This window comes from Caretta caretta, chromosome 2, assembly GCF_965140235.1.
Source record: "Caretta caretta isolate rCarCar2 chromosome 2, rCarCar1.hap1, whole genome shotgun sequence".
Taxonomy (NCBI): Eukaryota; Metazoa; Chordata; order Testudines; family Cheloniidae; genus Caretta; species Caretta caretta.
This window is the reverse complement of record NC_134207.1, coordinates 76,035,529-76,059,727: the sequence shown is the minus strand read 5'-3', so window position 1 is coordinate 76,059,727 and position 24,199 is coordinate 76,035,529. Positions and strand designations below refer to the sequence as shown.

Sequence of the window (24,199 nt, the reverse complement as noted above, 5' to 3'; positions counted from 1 at the left end):
GAGGAGACTAAGGGGGGATATGATAGAGGTATATAAAATCATGAGTGGTGTGGAGAAAGTGAATCAGGAAAAGTTATTTACTTGTTCCAATAATATAAGAACTAGGGGCCACGAAATGAAATGAATGGGTAGCAGGTTTAAAACAAATAAAAGGAAGTTCTTCACTCAGCGCACAGTCAACCTGTGGAACTCCTTCCCTGAGGAGGTTGTGAAGGCTAGGACTATAACAGGGTTTAAAAGAGAACTGGATAAATTCATGGAGGTTAAGTCCATTAATGGCTATTAGCCAGGATGGGTAAGGAATGGTGTCCCTAGCCTCTCAGAGTAACAGCCGTGTTGCAAAAAGAAAAGGAGTACTTGTGGCACTGGTTAGTCTCTAAGGTGCCACAAGTACTCCTTTTCTTTTTCCCTAGCTCTGTTTGTCAGAGGGTGGAGATGGATGGCAGGAGAGAGATCCCAAGATCATTACCTGTTAGGTTCACTCCCTCTGGGGCACCTGGCATTGGCTACTGTCGGTAGACAGGATACTGGGCTGGATGGACATTTGGTCTGACCCAGTATGGCCATTCTTATGTTCTTATGAGACAGGTTAAAGAAACCAAACAACTTTAGAAAATTCTTCTAATACTGCAAGTTGATGTATCTGAATATGAGTCTTCTCTTTTCAAAGTGCTGTTAAAAACTTTCTTTGCAGAAGGTCTCTGGTTTAAAAATGCTATATCTTTGATGGAGTTCAGTACTGAAAAACAGATTAAAGATCTCACTCTTTACTGTCCTGTAAGAAAGCAATCTTGTCTTCAGACCATAAGCATCTTAGCTACAGAGTGCAAAGATTTTTTTAATCAAATGAATACTGACATAAGCACAACTGCAACACAAGTACTCACAGCAGAAGTTCTCATATATCCTTGATCATACACTGTAGACTGAACTCTTATTAAAATAACCCTCCAAGGAAAAGTGAGAAGAAATCCAATAAAGGGAGAGATTATTTTTCTGAATATCAGAGATCTCTATCATAGCACCCAAATTAATCTTAAATCTAGTTAAATCTAGTCTAAAATGAATGTCGTTTTCTTGATAAAATTTGTTTTCAGTGGGAAAAATTTATTTATTACTACTTCACATTATTGCTATCAAAGATTATCGAATAAAGAAACTGTGAAGTTTTTACTTATAGCATATTTTGATACAAGAGCATTTGGTTAGTGGGAAGAACGAAATAATATACATGTAACAGATTTTGGCAAAGCATTCTAAAGGTTCTCATGCCATTGTAGAAGAAATTCTTTGCTTTATATGTCTGTTTTATTTTTGAATGATTTTGCCAAGTACCTAAATTCTCCAGTGGAACTACATGTACTCAAAGAGCAAAAAGAAAAGGAGTACTTGTGGCAAAGAGCAAAAGAGAAGAGGAAATGTGGGCCCCTTTACCAAGTCAGTAAGTACAAGAATATGCTCCACAGTACAAAATATTACTTTGCCATGATTGTTTTTAATCATTGCTAATCCTGTACAAAAAGTGCCAGTTAAATAAGAATAAGTTTAACTTTATAAAATGAAAACATGGCAATATACATGTAATCAAAACCAGTACACTACACATTTTACAGAGAGATTTTGTTTTTGTCAATTACAGAATTAGAGATGCACTTGTATTTGGATATATGGATGTTACCATTTTCAATATCCTCCAATCTTCCTTTTTATGGTTAAGAAGGCCTTGGTGTAAGACCACCTCAGGACATCTGATTGTAAAAACACTGCAGCGAATGTAGATTAACTCAACAGTTGTTATAGTGTATAATTTAAATAAGACAGAACTAACTGGCTCAACATTTGGAAGTTACACAAACTGTTCATACTAAACACAGTTTGACAATGGAAATATTTTCTGTAACCTGTCTACTGGTGTATGTGGGATTTTCAACTAGAGTAAAATGTAGTATCTTACCACTTGGATTTCTTCACAGTACTCTTGGAGGACGAGTAAGAAGGATTAATCCGCAGGAAGCACTGACAGGTCACCTGCAGTAGTACTTGACTGGTGAAAGAGTTACCTGAAAAGATGCCTGATGTAAGAGCTTGTTGGAAATCAGAATGACCGTTCTTGAGAAATATCAGCATTAAAAAAAAATTGTTCCAAATCAGAGCAAAAAAATCAAAATTTTGAAGCTTACTGTGAAACAAATTCTGAAAAAATTCAGTTTGGAACCATTGAAATATTTTGTTCCAATCTTGTTGAAATGTTTTGTTTCAATAGGTAGAAACATTTAGTTTCAACTTTATCATTACATTTAGTTTTGGCCTTTACAGTGTATTCAAATATTAAGTGGAATACAAATATTGTATTATATTAGAATATTAATTAATAACCCCCTCAGTTTCTTGTAACTGCCCTTCAGCAGAGTCAGAATTGATTTGTGTTCTCCTTAGCTAGTAACTGTTTTCTATATAAATTATTTAGTCCAGGGGTAGTCTATTTTTGTCAAGGTCCAAATTTCTTGGTCAAGGTATAGTCAAGGTCCAGACTTCAGAAAAAATAACAACAATATTGATAATAATAAGTAAATGAAAAGATTTCAGGGTCCATTCAAAAACATCTGACAGTCCAGATTTGGCCCGCGGTCTGCCTATTGACTACCCCTGATTCTTCTTTGGGTGGTGTCCCTGGGGGTGCTCCCCTGCAGGTGTCAGTGCGTCCTGGCACCGTCAATCAGAGATTTATGGTAGCAGTGTCCTTGTGGGTCGTGCATGCGCAGTTGGTGTCTCATGGTGCCATTGGTGCCTTATCTAGAGTGTGTGCGACCTGACCCCTCCAGTTCCTTCTCAACCATTCTCGGCCTGAGATGGAGCTCTGGGGTAGTGTTAACCACTCTTCACAAAAACCTTAAAAATACATTTAAAATAGATAGTCACTTAGAAAGTTATACTTATAGTTAATTTTGTTTAGATAGTAAAAAAAAATAGTTTTTAATTCCAGTTTTCCCTTCCCTATAGTTTCCCTACAGCTGGGTCTGTTTAACCATTGAATGATGCCTGGCTTCCTAGTCTTTAAGAGATGTAGCTCATGCCACGAAGTAATGCCTATTTCTGACGGACACTCGTTATGTGTCCAATGTTTCAGTGAGGCGTATATCCCACAAAAATGCTCCGACTGTAATAATTTGAAAGCAAGAGCCCGGCAAGACCAGGATCTTCACTTGAAAATGATCCTGATGAAGAAATCTCTCCAACTGGAGACAGAACAATGGATCACCTCTCTGGGCACCCTCCTGTCAGCAAAAGGGGACATGCCTTCCTCTAAAAGATGGAGAGAGAAGAGAGCAAACTCCACTGCAGAGAGCCCTGCAGAAACAACAGCCGTCTCCTGCCAGGTCACTACCCCCGATGCCAACACACGCTGGGGTGAGCACCTATGACGCTCCGGGCGCCTCCGCCACCACCGGTCCTGAGACAAGGAGACATGGCACCGACCTCACCTGTGAGGAACTCAATGCCAAGACTCTCCCCAAGCATCATGCCTCCACCTCTGGCACCAACATCACAGTGGGCACCAAGAGAAAGCCAAATTAGCACTGACCACACCAATTAAAACACCATAGCATTTGCTGGTGCCAGTACCAGCACTGACGAAAGCGTTTCCATCAGCATTGGCGGTACCACCACATGCTATGCCACAAAAACAACTCATGTATGTGTCCCCACCGATTCCCTTGCTATCATGCGTAATACACAAGATACAAATAGACAAGGCCAAGGTCATCCTGATAGTCCTGACAAGGCCCAGACAAGCCTGGTACCCTTACCTGATGCAAATGGCGATATGCATGCCTTGAGCTCTCCCTCGCCGACCAGACCTGCTTTCACAAAACAATGGTCACACTCTTCATCCAAGTCCGGAGAAACTCCACCTGCAAGCGTGGCTCCTGCAAGATTCTATCATGGCGAACTAGCCTGTTCAGAACAAGTCAAACACGTATTACTAAACAACAGGAAATTGACCACACATAATACTTACCTTCAAAAATCATAAAGATTCTCCTCGTGGTGTCAAGAGAAACATTTGATGGCCATTACAACACTGTTACCGATAGTGCTGGAATACCTATTGGAGCTAAAACACTTGGGTTTGGCAAATAGCTCAATCAAAGTACATCTCATGGCCATTACAGCATTCCATCAAGAGATCGAAAGGACTTCGATCTTCACACACCCAATTACTAGAGACTTCCTTACCGGCCTCCAGAACGTTTACCCAGAGGTTCGCCCACCTGCTCCAGCCTGGGAGCTAAACCTGGTTCTGAAATGCTTCACCAGACCACCATTCAAACCTTTAACCACCTGTTCCTTACTACATTTGTCTATGAAAGTGGCATTTTTGGTTGCTATCACTTCCGCCTGACGTATGAGTGAGATAGGGGCCCTCATGTCCGATCCCTCCTACACAATATTTTTCAAGGACAAGGTCACGTTACAACCACACCCAAAATTCTTACCGAAAATATCATAATCCTTTTATAGAAACCAACCAATTCATCTTCCCAAAACCGTTACCCAAAACCACACAGGACTCCAAGAGAAACCATCTTGACATTAGATGCGCATTAGCATTCTACTTAGACAGGACCGAGCCTTTCTGAAAGTCCCCAAGACTTTTTGTGTCTACTACCAAGCATTCAAAAGGAGACTATCCAAATGGATCTCCACATGTATTCAATAATGCTATCAATTTCAGAATACTGAACTTCCTAAGGCCATCGGAACTCATTCCACACACTCATTATCAACATTGGTAGCATTCCTAAAGAACGTATCTATGATAGAAATATGTAGAGTGGACACTTGGGCCTCTGCCCTGATCACTATGCAATCACTCAAGGTTCCAGATCCGATGCCAAGTTGACCTAACCATACTTGCCTCTACAGCACAAATTATCATCCTCTGTGGTACTGAGAGTACCACAAATTATCATGTGAAGAAGTGGGTATTCACCCACAAAACCTTATGCTCCAATATGTCTGTTAGTCTATAAGATGCCACAGGACTCTTTGCCGCTAGTACAACAAAAATATTTCAAACTTGGGGATTCCCCAAAATAGATTTTTGCAATGAAGGACAACAAAATGCCTCCTGTTTTGGCTCTCAAAGAGGTTGGAGTCAGGATGCTCTAGTAGATGTCTTTCTGATCCCTTAGTTGGATCATCTGCTCTGTGCATTTCCTCCTTTGCCCCTAATTCCCAAGGTGCTCAGGAAAGTGAGACAAGACTGGGCTGAAATGATCCTGGTGGCTCCAGCATATCCATGGAAATTTTGGTATGTGGACCTACTGCAACTCTCCATTCAATAACGTATAACTCCCTCTCCTGCCAGACAATCTTTCAGATTCCATCTGGATCCAAAGTCTCTTCAACTCATGACATAGAGGCTCTCTGTCTAACTTCCACAAACGGAAAATGTCCCAATGAGGTCCAGAGATTTATTATGGAACATAGAAAGCCATCAACCAGAAAAGCGTACACTGCTAATTGGAAATGATTTTCCTTATGGATGAAGATGAAACAGACTGATCCCCTACAAGCATCTGTTCCATTAATTCTGGATTATTTACTATAATTTAAATCATTCAGTATTCTTGTTTAGTTCAACCAAAGTTAATCTAGACTTTCATTCCTCCTCTTCAAGGTTCTTCAGTAATTTCCCATCCTACAGTCACAAAATTTTTTAAAGGATTATTGCACATCTTTCCACCAATTAGGAATATGCCACCTTCATGGAATTTGAACTTAGTTCTCCAATCACTAATGTAACCTCCATTTGAGCCTCTTTCACTTTGCTCCCTTCACCATTTTTCAATTAAACGGGCATTTTTGGTAGCTGTCACTTCTGTGCGCAGAGTGAGTGAGATGCAAGACTTATGTCCAATCCTCTGTACACAGGTTTCCACACAGAGTAACTATGCAATCACATCCCAAATTTATCTCAAAAGACATTTCAGACTTTCACATTAACCAGTATATACACTTACCTGTGTTTTTTCCAAAACCTCATTAATCCCCTGATGAAGTGAATTTGCAAACACTGGATGGCAGGAGATCTCTTTCATACTATCTTAGGAGCACAAGACCATTGAGGAAATCTCCTAGACTCTGTATTGCACATGGTAGTGCTTCAAAGGGCAAACCAGTCTTCTCTCAAAGATTATCAAGATGTATTACAGACTGTCTAAAAATTTCTTATATAACCCTTCTGCCAAGTGGAGTTAGCGGCAACAAGTGTAACCCAACACCACCCAAAAGTGATCATTTTGACAGAGCAGCTCCTTCCTGCTGCTCACCTCAGCAGAATAGGCATGTCTACACAAACATGATCTGTTTCTGAAGTCTCTTCCCCCAGCTCATCACTAGATGTCAGGAGAGAGCTCAGTCAGACCTTGCTTACACTTACTTTGTCAACAATCTACAGCCTCCAGTTTGAGTAACTGCTCATTCCACTACATCACAAGTGGTCTCAGCAGCAGGGTTCAGCAGGATACCAATGGCTGAAATTTGCAGAGCAGTGACTTAGTCTTCAGTGCCCAAATTTATTAACCATTATTCCTTAGTATCAGCCTCCAGAGCAGATGCACAAGTGGGAAGAACATTCCTACAATCTCTATTTAAATGAGTTTCTAGTTCCCACCACCCGAATGACCACATTGCTTGTTAATCACCATGAGTGGGAGACACATAAACAGGAACATGAAGAAGAAAGAACAGTTACTTAACTTATAGTTGGTTTTCTAGATATTCTGTGCATGTAGATCCTGTAACCGACCCTCCATCCCCACAGCTCAGAGACTCTTTGAGACTCTGGATGACAAGAAGGAACTGAGAGGGTGAGTGAGGTTGTGCTGTCCTTTGTACCCTTGGGGTGATGGTGCAAGGAAATGAAGGTCACGTGCATTTCCCCTACTGGACACAGCTGTTGAAGCTTCTGAACCCTTGTACTAGAGTGGTAACCATACCATGAGTGGAATCCCCAGGCACAGAACATCTCAAAGAACCAGTTACTATAACATAAATAACTATTCTTTTTGACAATGTTGAAACATTTTATTTAGATTTTGACCTTTTTAATGAAAAAATTAAAATAAACTAACTTAAATTTCTTAAAGAAAAATTGTTTCGAACAGAAAATTTGAACATATCATTTTGAAAATGTCAAAATGGGACTTGACAATTATAAAACTTTTTTCAGTTCTTCCAAATGGGAAATTAATCAGAACCAACCCTTTCCTGAAAAATGTTTCAGTTGTGACAAATCAGAATTTTTTTATGGATAAATATTTTGTGAAAGGAATCCTGACCAGCTCTAGTCATTAGTATCTTCTTGACAACAGGAACTGTGACATGACTTAGGGATTGTCTATATGGCACATTATTGCATGGAAGACCAGAGTGTAACTCTACAACGCGCCAGCTTACCACACAGTAACAACCCACTGCTACAGCATAGTGACAGTCCCGGAGTGCGGATTAACATACTACAACTTCAAAGTTTGCTGTAGATTCACATGCTGGCTTGCAGCACGGTTACTTGCCCTGAAAACAAGCCTGTAGCAGGGTGATTTGTTCAGTCCACCGGCCTAGTGGTCTGGGTTTCTGACTCCAGTCTCTGTTAGTTCAAGGTGTCCCTGTCCTCTGGATGAGGTCTTAGCTCAGGGGTGGGCAAACTTTTTGGCCCAAGGGCCACATCTGGGTATGGAAATTGTATGATGACCCATGAATGCTCACAAAATTGGGGGTTGGGATGCAGGAGGGGGTGAGGGCTCCGGCTGGGGGTGCGGCCTTTGGTGTGGGGCCAGAAATGAGAAGTTCTGGGTGTGGGAGGAGGCTCCGGACTGGGGCAGTGGGTTGGAGTCTGCCGGGGGGGGGGGGGGGCAAGGTGAGGGCTCCGGCTGGGGATGCGGGCTCTAGGATGGAGCTGGGGATGAGGAGTTGGGGGTGCAGGAGGATGCGCTGGGCTGGGACCAAGGGATTCAGAGGGCGGGTGGGGTTTCAGGGCTGGGGCAGGGGGTTGGGGCGTGGGAATGGGTCAGGGGTGCAGGCTTCGGGTGGTACTTACTTCAAGCAGCTCCCGGAAGCAGCGGCATGTCTCTTCTCCAATTCCTATGCGGAGGCGCTGCCAGGCAGTTCTACACGCTGCCCTGTCTGCAGGTGCAGCCCCTGCAGCTCCCATTGGCCGCAGTTCCTGGCCAATGGGAGCTGGAGGAGTGGCGGGGACAGCGTGTGGAGCCCCTGGCTGCCCCTATGCATAGGAGCAGGAGGGGGGGACATGCTGCTGCTTCCGGGAGCCATGGCACACACAGAGCGGGGCAAGCCCCCCAATCCCACTCCCCAGCGGGAGCTTGAGGGCCAGATTAAAACATCTGAAGGGCCCGATGCGGCCCCCGGGCCGTAATTTGCCCACCCCTGTATTAACTAGTCTGGCCTGTTTGATGGTGACCCCTAACCCTGCCCTCCTTGGGGTCAGGGACATAGCTCCAAGGTAGATAGGGAACTTGGGCCCTCCCTCTCCACCAGGTCCTGGTTCAGGGCCCTGAAAGTCAAGTTGTGTGCACCACCTAAGTTCAGCCAGCCAACTTGCTCACCTTCCCATGGTTTACTTCCTACCACCACTGCATCCCAGTTTGGGGTATGGTCGCTGAAGCTCCCTTTATCCTGGTCTTCTCCCAGGAGTGTGCTCAGCAGTGCCGGAGGGGCAGGCCTCCCTGGCCTGGTACTGCCCCAGCTCTTCCCATCTCTGCCAAAGAGTGGGATTTATAAATCCTGTTGCAATGCCTTTAGGATATTAACTTATTTGATCTATGCATAATTCAATGGCTGAATTTAAATGGAAAGAATTTAAAGTAATCATAGGAACAGGGTATATATATATCTTGACGATCTCAAGATTCATGCATTTGAGGGTACGATACAGATGGGTACACAGTATAAATCTATGGTTTAGTTAAACTTAAATCAAATTGGCAGAGAAACAGAGTGTCTTATAACAATTTCCTATGAGAGAATTTCATGACCAAAGACAAAGAAGAATTTATAAATGTCTTACTGAGTGAATAATTATTATATCAAAGTTATTCAAATGTCCATATCCTGTTATTGTCTGATTGTCACATTGGTTTTGCTTACTGAAAGGTAGCTAATGGCTGCATTGTTCTACATCTCATTTTTGAGATGTAGAACAATGTGCTGCCTGATAGTCATATTATTTTAATCAAAATCCAGAGAACACAGGAAGTAATCACTTAAGTGTGACAGATACATTTTAGCAATACTGAAGATTTTAAAACACTTTATGTTATCTATTGAAAGATTTTCTTACTAATCACTGTTAATGATCTTTTGTTTATTTCTGATGAAGAAAAATGAGCAATTACACTAAAGTTAAAACTATCAATCTCTGTGTTTGCATCTGATACACATTTTTCTGTGGTAACATTATCAAGAAATAATTTAGCAATTAACACTCAATTTAAATGAGGAATTAGTTTAAATAAATTATCTGTGTTCTCCTAAAACAAAATTGTCAATCTAAATAAAAGGGGATCTGTTAATTACGTTTACTGCTCTCAAAAAACTCAATAGTTATATTTTTAATTACATTTTTAGCCACTCATTTCAGAGAAACACAAATATGTTGCTTTCTGCTGATATTTTTTAAATGAACTACTTTTCCAAAGTGATTAGCCATGTCACTTCTGAGAGAATATTGGTCTTATATGATGATGAACCACAAAATACAATTAAACCCATAAACCATTCTACACTGGTGGTGACATGCATTAATTGTGATTTCACTTGCTGATATTGCTATCACTAGCAAATTCTAAGAATCATGCACTAGTGACTGTGCATTATGGAAAAAGTGAATTACAACAACATGTCTGAGAACAAAAATCTCAGATCTGAATGTGGATCTTGGATGAAATTCTGGTCCCATTGAGGTTAATGGCAAAACTCTCACTAATGAAGCCAAGATTTTTCCCCTTGAGTCTGATATTCTGTTATCTTCTATCTGTGGTGATTTCAGTTTAAAATTCTCTGTGATGTCCTTTTAGTACTCTGCCCATGTTTCCAGTATAAGTGGCATTTCTTCTTAATTTAAAAGCATTTCATGAAGAAAATTATTCAGAAATCACCAAGGAGAAAATATGTGTGTATATATATATATATATGAACAAATTCCTCAGTGACTTACCCAGAAAATGTTCAAAGACTCAGTCTTACTTAACATCCATTGCCTCATGGGCAAGGGAGAAAAGGTGGACCCTAAAGTGTGCCCTGAATACTAATATATATATATATATATATATATATATATACACACACACACTAATATATATGCATACTAATATATGCATATTAGTGTGCAGCTGAATTTGTATATATAAATATATATTTATTTTCCTGTCTCAAGAGCAAAAGAAAAATAAAGAGAGTGAGAGGGCAACTGCAAAATGAAGTAAACTTTGTGATCAAACAGGATGGTCAAAAAAATGTAACATTTAAAAAAGATGATGTATTGGCACTTTCAACCATCATTTTTTCACATTTTGTGGAATGTTATTCTTTTTAAATTCAAAATCTCAATATTTCTTCAACATTGAGAGTAGAGAGTAATATTCCATCTGGAACTTACAGGTTTTGACCTTTTTACTAAAGGCCAGATTCTAGTAACTTTCAACAGTCCTATAATCCTTATGTTATATTTCTTCCACTTTTTAACAGCTTCAGTGTGTTCCATAATTGGTTGATTAAAAATGTAGAAGGCTGTGATTCAGAGCAGTCATACACCTATGGTATTTTTACTTCAACGTCAAGAAGTTTCCTGACATATTTTATCGGGAAAGTGACATGTTCTGCTCCCAAAGAAGTAATTCAAGCAATGTATTACATTCTTGTAAGTTCAAAAATGAAAGGCAGTAGTATTCATAGAGCTGTTGATATGCCTGGTAGTAATTTATGGATTGATTATGACCATATTTGAGGTAGTACTATCTGTTTCTTAGAGTGCTAATTTGGACTTATCCTTAACATCCTGACAATACTATAATTCACACATACTGTACAGACTGAAAACATTCAAAGCCAGGCAATTCAGTCCAGATGATTAAACATACCAAAATAATAACATAACTTTGGAGCTCACTTCCTCCCCAGATCCATAGCAGGCCATATTTTGTTAATATTCAGGCACACTTTAAGGCCCATCTTTTTCCCCTTGCCCATGAGCAAAGGATGGTAAGTAAGGCTGAGTCTTTGAATATTTTCTGGGTAAGTCACTGAGGAATTTGTTCATATATATATATATATATTAGCGTGCAACTGAATGGTTTGTACCTCTCATTGGAATCACATGTCAAAAATATAATGTAAACCTGTTATCTCTGGACTTTCAAATCAGCATGTGTGATCTTAATACTACAAAGCGAAGAGCACTTGCATAAGGAAGACAAACTGCACTGGGCCCATAATATCATACTAATGAAGTGAGAGTTAAAGATGAGGATGAATTTTTGTACAATAACCCTATTTGCAACCAGTTTTAACTTTGACAAAGTAATAGTCTTCAAGTTAAAACTTTCCAGATTGGTCTCAATTTGGTGTCTGTGTGGTTTTGTTTGTTTGTTTGTTTTTCCAAATTTAAGAATGTTTGGTTTGGCTGTTTTGAGTTACAAAAATGTAACAAATGAAAGAGTTTGAGTATAAGACAATGGGGCAGATCCCGAGGTGCTGTAAATTGTCATAGTTCCATTGAACTCAATGGAGCTATGACAATCTACATCATCTGATGATCTGCCCCCCCATGTTCTTACTGATCAAGTAACTGAAAAATTGCTTTGTTTTAAAAACTGACACTTGTCGTGTTCTTAGTTCTTTGTATTTAAGAAAACAATATAATCCACACTCGGCTGGAAGGGGTTAAAGGATAGTACTGGCACCAAGTAGCCCCACCCCTCCCATCCTGCAGAGCTTGCTCCAACTGGAGACAGAGTTGAAAAGGGAGCAACCCAGCTTAGAAAGTGGGAGGTTGGGGAGATGTACAAACGTACCTGGAAGGCTCCTGACAAAGGTGCTGGAGAAGTCTCCCAAAGGGAATAGGACTTTATGCTGAGCCCCATAAGGGTTGGTGGTTTGGTTTCTTCTCTCCCCCCACCCACGCTTTATCTGGGACCAGAAGCTGAAGGAGGAAAGCAGCGGTAGGAAGTGACCCAGGGAGGGTAAATCGCAAGGGCCTCTAGGAGGCCAAATGCTGTTTACCCTCTTAGGATCCTGGATTGGAGCCCAGTGGAGTGGTGGGCCTGGGCACCCCTACCACTGCCCCTATTACTAGGTGGGTGCTAACCACCAGGCCACCAGGGACCCTCTTACATTTGGTGGAAAAGGAGGGCATGATAGAGTCCCAGGCCTGAGAGTAGGCATCACAGAACACCAGGGATGGATATTGAGAAACTGCTAATATGGATTCTCAGAAACCAACAGCAGCAGGCTGCCCAGCAGCAGCAACAGCAGAGCCAACTGCTGCAGCAACTCACCACCCAACAGCAGCAGCAGGTGGCAAAGCAGCAACAGCATTCGATTAAAGAGGTGGTAGCACAACACCAGGAGCAACAACAGTGGCTCATTCAGTAGATGGAGACACTCCTAAAAACACCCTGGGGCCCTGGCCAGCCTCAAGCCTAACCATTGGAGACACAGATCCAACCCCACCCATCCTGGTAAAGCTGACCAAAATGGGACCCGCAGACAACCGTGAGACGTTCCTTGTCACTTTGAAGCAGGTTGTTGTCAGCCTGATGGCCCAAAGAGATCTGGGCCACCCTATCGGCCCCTTACTTGACTGGCCACGTCTTGGAGTCTTGATGTGATGAGTGTCCTAGACTACACTCATGTCAAAGTGGCCATCTCAGACACCTTCAGCATCTCACCAGAAACCTAACAACACCAGTTCTGCCTTGAGAAATTTATCCCTGGTGCATGGCCATGGGTGGTTGCTCAGAGCTTGAAAGAACGCTGGTGGCAGTGGCTCCAGCCAGAGGGATGTACTGGGATTCAGGTGGCAGAAAAGATTGTCATGGAATGATTCACCCAAATCCTTCCAGCAGGGGGATGCAAGTGGGTGGTGAATCATCAGCCAGAAGCAGTAGCAGAGGCAGTGTCATTGGCAGAGAACTACCCGATGTCCCTCAGGCTAGTGCCTGAAACACTAGAAGTTGGGCCTGTGTGCCCTGGCTCCCCGTGGAGCACTGATACCCGAACACCAACAAGGGTAATTAGGAGTGCTTGGTCACACAACTCTAGTGGGAGGGGGCACGAAGGCCAAGAAAAGAACCTGGAAATGCCCCCTCCCAACCATTATGGCCCTTCCTGGCCCAGGCAAGTGACCTTATCCAAAGGGATTCCATCCCTTGGGAGAACTTACCAAGAAACCAACTCCTCCCACCAGGAGATGTTTTGCTTTTGGCCAGCAAGGTCACTTCAGAAAGGACTCTTTATTCATGGACTATAATTACAGGTGGACCTGGACAGCCAATAAGAGGGCTCGAAAGAGTGGCCCTGGGAAGTTGTTGATCCCAGTACAGGTGGATGGAGTAGCTGTAGAAGGGCTGATAGACTCAGGCTGTAGTCTGGGAAACTTCACCCATGAGGAAGGTCCTTCTCCTAGGTCTTTGTCTTCCTTTGAGCCCCCTTCTGTCTGAGGCTCCCTCTCAGCTACTGAGGCCATTTCTTGATTTCCTGGGTCTTCTGGCCCCAGCTCTGTTTTCTCCACAGAGGGGCTTTGCTGCTCTTTAACTGCTTCCTTGGAGAACCTCCAGTCACACTACCACAGGTAGGCCAGGTCTTTTGCCACTCCAGCCTGTACCATTTCCATGTATTCACAGGGACATATGGCCCCATCCACTGGAGAACTGAAGCAGAGTGACTTGCCAGAGGTCAGATAGGGAGTCTGTGGCAGAGGCAGAAACTGAATCCAGATTTTATGAGTCACAGTTCAGTGCCTAAACTACAAGATTATTTTCCCTCTGTAGCTGATGGGATTTTACCTATGCTTATAAACGATTGAAACTGTTTTGCATTGTTAACTGTAATTCTTACTATCCAGCAAACACTACGATCAGGTAAATTCTTGGTTATACCTTGTGGTTATATTAGCACAACTTTTCCCATTTATTCTGGAATCTGAAGCTCCTAGTTCACACTTCATCAAGGGTGAAATCATCTCCTGGGAAGACACGCTAAATAAGAACATGCCTTGATTTAATTTTGTTCATTAGATTACCATCCTAAATCCTGCAATACAATATCTCTGTTACTGTAATACACTCTATTTAGTTTTTGGATGAAGTTCCATTTGATATTTTATTAATTTCTTTCCTGTATTACTTTTACAAATATATTAACAGATACACATTTGAACAGATGAACAGCTGTAGAGTGATGTTGCTAGAAAAAGCTGGATAACACTGTTCACTATGGTCCAGATCCAACAAAAATTGTATATGGTCTTCCGAATCAGAAAATCTCAAAATACATTACATTGTTGGGTTTTTTCTTTTTATAATTAATATGGAGAGAGAGAGAGAGAATACAGTAGACACAACTGTAAGATATCAAAGAGTTCTGATGACATTGTCATGACCACAAGAGTGAAGCTTGAGTAATTTTTGATGTGAGAATGACAAGACATTTTAACTATATTATTCATTGTTTTAAATGAGATCATAAACTTTCATACCTCAGAAGCAGAGATGGACTCTGATAATACTCAGGGTTTTAAGTAGTTTGTTAAATTCTATGATGGTGAGTTTGACTATTTTTTTATTTCCATTTATTCTTATGTGCTGTACGATAGGGTACTAACCGGGGCCCTGTCCTGATTAGGTTACATAAGGAGTGATTTATTTTGTGATGTTTTCATCTTTGGGAGAGGTTTTGGTTAAAGGCTTATAGTTTTTGTTTTTGTGGTAGGATTTATTGCATAATATCTTCACTAGATCCCTGTGCCATTTACGTGGTGCTCAGGCCCTCCACTGACCCCTTGCTCAGGTTAGATCTGAGCAAATAAGCATGTGTGAGAGAACAGAAAAATGTGGGGAAAAAATCATTTTGTTTCAACTAGAAAATGATTTTATTTTTAGTTCACTGAACCCCCATCCCAAAATAAAGTAGCTGGTGTGAAATGAATCATTTAAAACATTTCAAAACAACATTTTCAAGGGAAATGGTTAGTTTTGAAGCAAAATGACAGTTCGAAAATGTCAGAATGAACTGTTTTGACTTCTTTAAAAAAAATCCTCATATTTTATTTGGCTGAAACTACTTGCCAAATTCGACCTGAATTTGTGAATAGATTTAGTTTACCTGAAATTGCATTTTTCAATTAATTTACTATTTGACCAAAAATGTTACCCAGTGCTACTCAGGGATGAATTTCCACATCAGGGAGGAGGCAGCTTATGTGGGGAACCTGTATTTTTAAGAGGCTGGTGTGATATAGTTCAGTCTCATGTTATGTAATAGAGAGGCAGCTCAAATAAATTGGTTAGTCTCTAAGGTGCCACAAGTACTCCTTTTCTTTTTGCGAAAACAGACTAACACGGCGGTTACTCTGAAACCAGTTGGAACTGAGGCATTGAATGAAGAAGATCTCTGCAAATTACCTTGTCTCAGAGATGGGACTTTCCATGTCAGCTACTGCTGCTGGAGGAGGAGGACGCACTTGCTATCTTGCTACTGGTGTAGGTGAGGAGTGCTCTGGAGCTCTCTCTCCAGTCTCTACCCATCACTCCCTTCCATCTACCTCCCTTCTAGAACTGCGGCAGTGTTGTTCATCAGCTGCCTTTCATTTCATGCAAATATATGTGGATGCACATGTTCCCTCCTCCGCTGTTCACCTCACCTTCTCTTACTCCGTCTACTCTCTCCCTGTCCAACGAATTACATCACTTTGCAAGAGTTTGCAAGTTCCAGCAGTCTGTGCATAGCGCGGAAAAAGGGTATGATGATAGCACCGCTAGCTCAGAGGAGTAATGGACTACGCTGAAGCACAAGATGAATGAACTATCAATCTGAAAACAAATGGGACATCTACTGTATTACTTTTAAGTTAGACACTAGACCAACACTAGAAATACTGCTAGTAACTCTCAAAGAAAAGCCACAGATAGTGAAGGTATATGGCTAAAACATGTGGTCTTCAGTGGTGAGTTTATTCCCACTAGAGGAGTATGTGAACTTCATGTATGGGTAAATAAGAAACTGGAAAAGATACAATCTGTAATAGTATTAGGGGAAAGAGTATCCATTACTGGGCTCAAGATGTGTCAAGCCTTGGCTAATTCTTATTAATTCCTTTAGGAGAATGTATACAAAGGGTGTGTTTAAGTTCATTTGCTTTTTAAGAAATATATCTAAAAACTGTAAGACAGTTAAAGTTGGAAAGTTATGAACATACAATAAAATGAATCTCATTAGAATGTTGTAGTTTGAAAAATAAAATTGAAAATCATACAATTCAGAAATAAAATGTCCCAAACAATCCCTATACTGTACCTTACTATGACCTATACTGTCCACATAGCATCATTATGGGTATATGGTATCATAGCTACTTTTCAATTTTTAAATGACAAGGAAAAGTACTGTATTACACTGTAGGCTTATATATCCCTTCAGTCCTCTGTGTGGAATAAGCAACCCAGGAGAACACTTCCTACCATGAGTATTACTGGTTATCATGAGTAATTCCAGGATTGAGTCCCCCTTATTCTGCAGATACTCAAACATTTGTTTAACCCTCACCGCAAGTAGTTCCATTGTCTTCAAGGGGATTATTCACATACTTAGAATTAAGCATGTGTGGAAATCTTTGCAGGATAAGGGCTTTAGTTTACAGCCTGTTTTATTATGAGATACTTTGGGACTGTGTAGCTTAGATAGGTTAGGGTGGATATATGTCCTATATGTGGGTGGTAGAGTGAATAATAAATGTATAGTGGTGTTGGTAGGCTATTGAGAGGATGGGGACAACATGTACGGAGTAAGGCATGAAAATATTGTGGTATCAGTTATACTGGGAAGATTTATGCAAGGTAAGAGGTGAGATGTTATCGTCTCTGCCTTGTAAAGGGCAGGTGAATTGAACGACGGCATTTGATTGAGGAGGCGGTGGGACCGCTGATGGTTCATGCATTGGGAGACAGAACATAGGATGGCAGAATGGAGGTATGGTTCTCGTGCTGGAAGTGCAGCAGAGCTAGTGCGTGGCCGTAAGTGTGTCTCGGGGATCTACATGGATGGGGGCTTTGGATGCAGATTTTTTTTAACCTACACTGTCCTGATTCTTTAAGGTGTACACATGGCTTGGCAACAGCCGTAATAGGTTTGGTAGGATTTAAAAATAAACATTTTCTTTTATAATTGAAAGCTCAGCAAGCCAGCTCCAATAGGCATCCCCTTTAAATGACCACGTTGTTGCCATAGTGCCTAGCAGTCCCCACACACACTGTAATAACCACAGCGCTGCCCCTCCCGAGACAGACGCGGGCACAGGGCTCTGGCTTTGCCGAGCGCTTTTGGCAACAGCGCGCAGCGGGTCGCGTCCACGCTGCCCAGGGGAGACGATTCTTCCCACGGCGCAATGCTCCAGCTCGCTCAGCGGGCGCCGGCTGGCTGCGCATTGCACCCTGGGACGTGTAGTCCCTGCTTAGTGCCCCCCCCCCCCCCCCGCCCGCCGTGTTGTTCAGGGGCAGCCGCCCTAAGAGCTCTCGCGAGGTTTTTGAATCGCTCTGGTCTCGCGCGCGGTTTCCTCGCGAGGGCGGCCGCCTTGGCTGGGATGCTTGGTGCGGTCGCCATTCCCCTGTGTGACGTCATAGTGCATTGTTGTGAGAGTAGCGGAGCATCCCTCAAGCTGTCAGCTGTGCTGCTGCTGCTGCGGGAGCCCGAGCCGGCCCAGCCCACTTCTCCTCCCCCCGCCCCGGGGGCTCCGGAGCTCCGCGCCCGTGTAGCCTTGTCTGTGTGGAGCCCCTCCGGGCCCCCCCTCCCCCGCGCGTTCCAGTCCGCCCTCCCCCCGCCCCCCTAGAACCATCTCAATGAGATGCAAACATGAAAGACAAGAGGAAGAAGAAGGACCGCACCTGGGCCGAGGCTGCCCGCCTGGTAGGTGCTGCGTTCGCATGGTGCGGGCGGGCGAGCCCCGGCGAGCGGATGGGGCGGCCAACCCCGTGCGGACCTCTGTTCTCCCCCTCCCCCCCCCCCGGCTTTGTTGCAATCACTAGGGGATGTTGGAGTGAGCGTGCAGGGCTGGGTGAGCGAAGGGATTGACTCGCCGGGCGGTAGCGGGTGTGCGTGGCTGCCTCCCCCCTTACGTGGGTGTGTGAGGGGCTAAGGGGCTAGCCAGGGGAATCCCCCCCCCCCCGCGTGTGAAGTTCCCTCATCCCCAGGGGGCGCCTCCTTTCCCTGCTGTGCGTGTCTGTGAAATTACCGAAGTAGTCCCTCTTGTAGTGTGTATATGTGGGAGAGACCTAGCTCTCCCTTTCCCCTGTAATGTGTGGGAATAGAGCTACGCCTTTCTTTAGGTGTGTCGAAAAATATCCACTCCGTGTGTGTGTGTGTGTAAGAGAGAGAGTGAAATTCCCTTCTCCCTATCCCGTGTATTTGTTTCAAGATATCCCAGAAAAGTCCCTCCTCCCACCCCCTTAAAATATATGTAAGTGAAAGATCCAAGGATTTCCCATTACTCCATTCGTGTGTGTAGGAGAGAGAATTATCCAGGGATTCCTCTCCACCCATCTGTGTAGAGAAATAGCTTTCCTGAAGAGTGGGATTGATTGCCTGGGCTATTTGGCTTGAAAGACTTAATGCGTTCCCAGAGGGCTGGGGAATTATTTGTCTCCCTCTTTCTCCAGTATCTGTTTTATGTGACTTTGTTTTATTGTTTGCTAAGTGTATTAGGACACATCATTTACTTTGTGCTTCAGGACCCTTTTGTGTGAGTTTTCTCCATTCTAGGAATTTCACGAAGTGTGTGTGTACGATACAGCATGTGTGGTTGTACACTATAGTGCATATGCCTTCCCTGAAGATGGGGTTGTTTCAGCATCATTTGGATGCAGTTATAGGAAGAGGACCGCTAGAAAGATCTGCTGCAGGTTATATTGGGTTTTTTTTGGGTATTCATATCAATTTCACATTTTACTGATTATTTCAACAATTAAATTAGTATCAAAAGAATGTGATCCCTTTCTTGTGGTGCTAGTGAGTGTCTGTTCTATTTATTTTTTTGTCTTAGGATGGCTGTGAAGCACAGTCCTTTTTGAAAGGATGTGTCTCGTGGGACCATGCAGCATAACATCGGAATTTCAGCCTTTCAGTGCTTCCACTGCATAATTTATATCAAAATAGGAGGTAGTCCTAACTATAGATGTCACTGCCAGTGCCTCATAGGAGTCTTGCATTGATTGAACATATAAGATTCATTGGACAAGTGGCAAAAATTTACTACAGTTACTTCAGCTTTAGCAAGGATGGTCTGATGTAGGCACTATTAGAGTTGAAAAATATGCCTGTGTAAAACAGGAAATGTGCCAGGCCCAAGGTTCTTACTTTCTCGCTATTGTCTTTCCTTGACTCTGTGGATCCTGGTAAAGGAGTAAGTGTATTAAGAAGGCACTCTCTTCCTCAAACTAATGACCAGAATAGATGTTCCCAAACTCGTGGACTTCATAGCTCTTTATGGTGGTTTGTGGCTGGCTTCTGTTTTATTGTAAGCTGCTAAACTTCATTAAAAGACATTTAAAATACATGGAATTCTATCCTAATGTTAGTTTTGCATGTAAGCAATTGCTGTAGCTGCCACAGGGAATATAAGCCATCATGAATGGGAAGGGAGGTGGTCCATGCAAACGAGGAAAATGTCTGTTAAGGTGTAGTTGACTCTGTGGAAAAGTTCAATAGCTTCTAGAACATAGATTGAGCTGATATAAATAGGGAAGAGTTAAGACTCTCTGTCTGAGTCACATTATTTTTCTCACTCAGAACAGCCTTGATTGTAACAACCTACTAGGACTGGTGGTTGCTACATATGAAGAGTGGGTGATGAAGCACATTGCCTGTTGTACAAAATATTGTCCACCCTCCCAAAGTTACTAAGTTATCCAGAAGCTTGTCCGTAATCTGTTTCCGATATGACTAATCCATAGACTGCTTGCTTTGACCCTGGTTCTGCATCAGGATCTACTAGTGCAGGGATACATGCTAGCAGATCTTTATTGAGGCCAAATTTGTGAGTCCTTATCGTATTTTATGTAAAGGACCTGATGGTTCATTATCATTCCATTTTCTTGGAATACATCAATAATGTATTACTGCAAGGCTTGATTAAATCAATTTCATTCCAACGACAAGTAAAGAATGAAGTGATTGATACGTACTCACAAGTAATGACTCATGAGCTAGCTAGTTCAATATCTATGTTATAAAATTGATTGGATACTGAATTTCTTTATTTTTAACAATAGGAAGGTCGGATTAATGTTATAAGTACTGGTACCCTTTTTTTATATTTCCTAGAAAAAGCCTACAAGTGTGTTAAGCTTGTAAAGAGAAGTACTCCCAAGTTATGAAATGACAAAGTTAAGATTGTAAAATAAATAACCTTAACTCTGCTCCCTTTGTACTGTAATGCATACACATACACGTCTTTTAAATTACATGTTCATGCACTATTTTTCCATAGCACCTCTAGCTCACACAATAAAGAATGGGGACAGTGCTCAGTGAATGAAATAGCTGTTGAATTTTTCACTTTGTCCCCTTTGTTCCTCCAGTGTGTGGCCCCATGTACTGCACATTTTCCAAATTGTGGACTAACTAAAATGTTTTTTTTCTCTTATTTGCTTTTATTTGACACTCATCACTGTAGTACCTGAGAGCCTTGCAAATGTAAACTGATTTAGCCTTACAACATGCTTGTGAAGTTAAGTAGTAGTCTTCTTTTACCTATGCAGAGCTGAAGCACAGAGAGATTAAATGTGTTGTCCAAGGTTTCATAGGAAATCTCTGAAAGAGGCAGAAAAAGAATGCAGATTCCCTGCGTTGCAGTCTAGTTCCTTAGCCCTAAGCTATACACTAGTCATGGTAGAAGTGGATATAGTGGTGTCTGTAGCATCCCCACTTCAAACTCATATGCCCCATTCAACAATTACATAGAATAAAGCAGGGGTTATCTGGACCCTGCACCCATATCATTACACAGCCCTGTCTTATTCCTTGTTCAGCATGCACAATGAAAGAGGCAGCAGTTCTGCAGAAAAAATAGTAAATTTATTTTATAATAAGGCTGTATTGTAATGCATATGCCCAAGCGATCAGGCTGAAGGTTGATAGGCAACCTTACATTTATCATTTCTTGATACTTGAATAAATCGTCTTTGTAATCTTAACATTCTTGTAATGTTTTTTGTATAGAGTCTTAATGTAAGAAGAAACTAACAAAATGCCATTATATTCATCTGTTTATTATACCACATTAAAATGTTTTATACTGTGCAATCAATAAGGCAGGAATCCTGGAGACATTAATTGACCTGTATTTTGTGGATGATGTCAGGATTCCTTTGACTTTTAACTTCTTTCCATATGTAGCACCCTTTCTCTTTCCTCACTAACCTCCACTAATCATAGAGAAAAACATAGCACTTTTTTTAATGGGGGAGGGAGGAGAGAGGAGGAGAGTAGCCTTCTCTTCCCCCTGCCCTTAGTCTACTACAATTGAACTATGTTGGCTCATATATTCTTTAAACTTAGTTGTTTGTTTGCTCAGAGAGAGTGAACCTGCCAAATTTCAGGAAAAAGCTTAAAAAGACTGAAAAAGTTAAAGCAACTGAAAATGACTCCATTGACTGGAAAAGCTTGTGCCTCCTCAGTTCTAAGTGTTCTTAAGACCAAAATTATAAGCCTAATTTTGGCAATTAATTGATCTTCGACTACTAGCGGTAGATATGCCCAATGGCCTGTGATGGGATGTTAGATGGGGTGGGATCTGAGTTACTACAGAGAATTCTTTCCTGGGTGTCTGGCTGGTGAGTCTTGCCCACATGCTCAGGGTTTAGCTAATCGCCATATTTGGGGTCGGGAAGGAATTTTCCCCCAGGGCAGATTGGCAGAGGCCTTGGGGATTTTTCGCCTTCCTCTGCAGCGTGGGACACGGGTCACTTGCTGAAGGATTCTCTATACCTTGAAGTCTTGAAACCACGATTTGAGGACTTCAGTAGCTCAGACATAAGTTAGGGGTTTGTTACAGGAGTTGGTGGGTGAGATTCTGTGGCCTGCATTGTGCAGGAGGTCAAGACTAGAGGATCATAATGGTCCCTTCTGACCTTAAAGTCTATGATTCTATTAAAGTCAAGTCCTGAAATATTATTAACTTCTGTCCTATACTAATTTGGTGCCTTGAGTTTGATTTTCCAAGTTCATTGGTTGCACAAGACATACACAGTCAGATGCATCATAAAAGAATTGTTTGTAGACCAGCTGTTTATATTTTTAGTAGATGTAATAAGCCAGTAGTTCTGGTAACTTTTGTCTGTGTGTAGTTTCACATTCTAAGTTAATCAGTCACATTAAAATTGAGGAAGACACTAAAATAATTAAAAAGAAAAGGAGTACTTGTGGCACCTTAGAGACTAACAAATTTATTTGAGCATAAGCTTTCGTGTGCTCATTTCATCGGATGCATGCAGTGAAAAATACAGTAGGGGGATTTTATATACAGAGAAAACATGAAACAATGGGTGTTACCATACACACTGTAACAAGAGTGATCAGGTAAGGTGAGCTATTACCAGCAGAAGAGAAGAAAAAAAATGGTGTCCCCTGAATAGATATGTGGACACCGTCATAGGGCCTAATCACATCAGCCACACTATCAGAGGCTCGTTCACCTGCACATCTACCAATGTGCTGTATGCCATCATGTGCCAGCAATGGCCCTTTGCAATGTACATTGGCCAAACAGAACAGTCTTTATGTAAAAGAATAAATGGACGCAAATCAGACGTCAAGAATTATAACATCAATCTCTTTGGTCACTCGATTACAGACCTAAAAATGGCAATAATACAACAAAAAATACTTCAAAAACAGACTCCAACAAGAGACTGCTGAATTGGAATTAATTTACAAACTGGATGCCATTAAATTAGGCTTGAGTAAAGACTGGGAGTAGATGTGTCAGTACACAAAGTAAATCTATTTCCCAATGTTTATTTCCCGCCCTACTGTTCCTCACATGTTCTTGTCAACAGCTGGAAATGGCCTACCTTGATTATCACTACAAAAGTTAGTTTTTTTCCCCCCTCTCCTGCTGGTAATAGCTTACCTTACCTGATCACTCTTGTTACAGTGTGTATGGTAACACCCATTGTTTCATGTTCTCTCTGTATATAAAATCCCTCTACTGTATGTTCCACTGAATGCATCCGATGAAGTGAGCTGTAGCTCACAAAAGCTTATATTCAAATGAATGTGTTAGTCTGTATCTGCAAAAAGAAAAGGAGTACTTGTGGCACCTTAGAGACTAACATGGCTGCTACTCTGAAACCTAAAATAATTAAATGAACGTAGATTTACAAATACATAGATGTTGGGAATGAATGGATCGCTTGGAAAATTTCAACACAAATTTGAAGTTAAATTGAAGGGGTTTGTTCTTTTGAGGTTCAGTCCTTCAATGGTATGGATTGGAGTTGTCATAGAACCACACTCAGCCATTAGTTATGGCTGCCAGGCATACTGCTTTACGTATGACCCAGATAGGTAAAATAGGCTTGAAGGGTGCAGATGCTTTAGGCTGGTAAACCCTCAAAACCAGTGTGACCAGTATATTTTATGAAGCATTGAGCATCTACCTATGAAGGATGTTTTTTTTTATTGGAACCGTTTGAAAGTATTTATTTATGTGAAGAACTTGCTCTCATCACTATCCTTTTCTCTTTATTCTAAGTGCAGCTCTAATGCACACTTAAATTATAACTTCCACTTGATGGTGGGAGTAGCTGAAAATTCAGAAACTGGCTGATTTTCACGTCACTTAAGTTCACTAGATTACTGCCTGCATGTCTGTTTTTCCTCCTCCAAGACCTGTTCATAATTA

At 41.8% G+C, this 24,199-nt stretch overlaps 1 protein-coding gene and 1 long non-coding RNA gene across 2 annotated transcripts in view; one reads left to right on the top strand and one right to left on the bottom strand.

The window, feature by feature from the left end:
* Positions 1–1,977: 1,977 nt before the first annotated feature.
* On the bottom strand, positions 1,978–18,270 carry LOC142071034 (uncharacterized). The gene is made up of 3 exons (XR_012666988.1): positions 18,183–18,270; positions 3,810–3,957; positions 1,978–2,060 (listed from the first exon to the last, which is right to left on the bottom strand). It is a non-coding gene; the product is annotated as an uncharacterized LOC142071034 (long non-coding RNA).
* ASXL3 (ASXL transcriptional regulator 3) overlaps positions 17,894–24,199 on the top strand; it is a 157,650-nt gene continuing 151,344 nt past the window's right edge. The window contains exon 1 of the mRNA XM_048840570.2: positions 17,894–18,204. Within this exon, the coding sequence (XP_048696527.2) occupies positions 18,151–18,204 (54 nt within the window). The 5' untranslated portion in view covers positions 17,894–18,150. The remainder of the gene's footprint in view (positions 18,205–24,199) is intronic.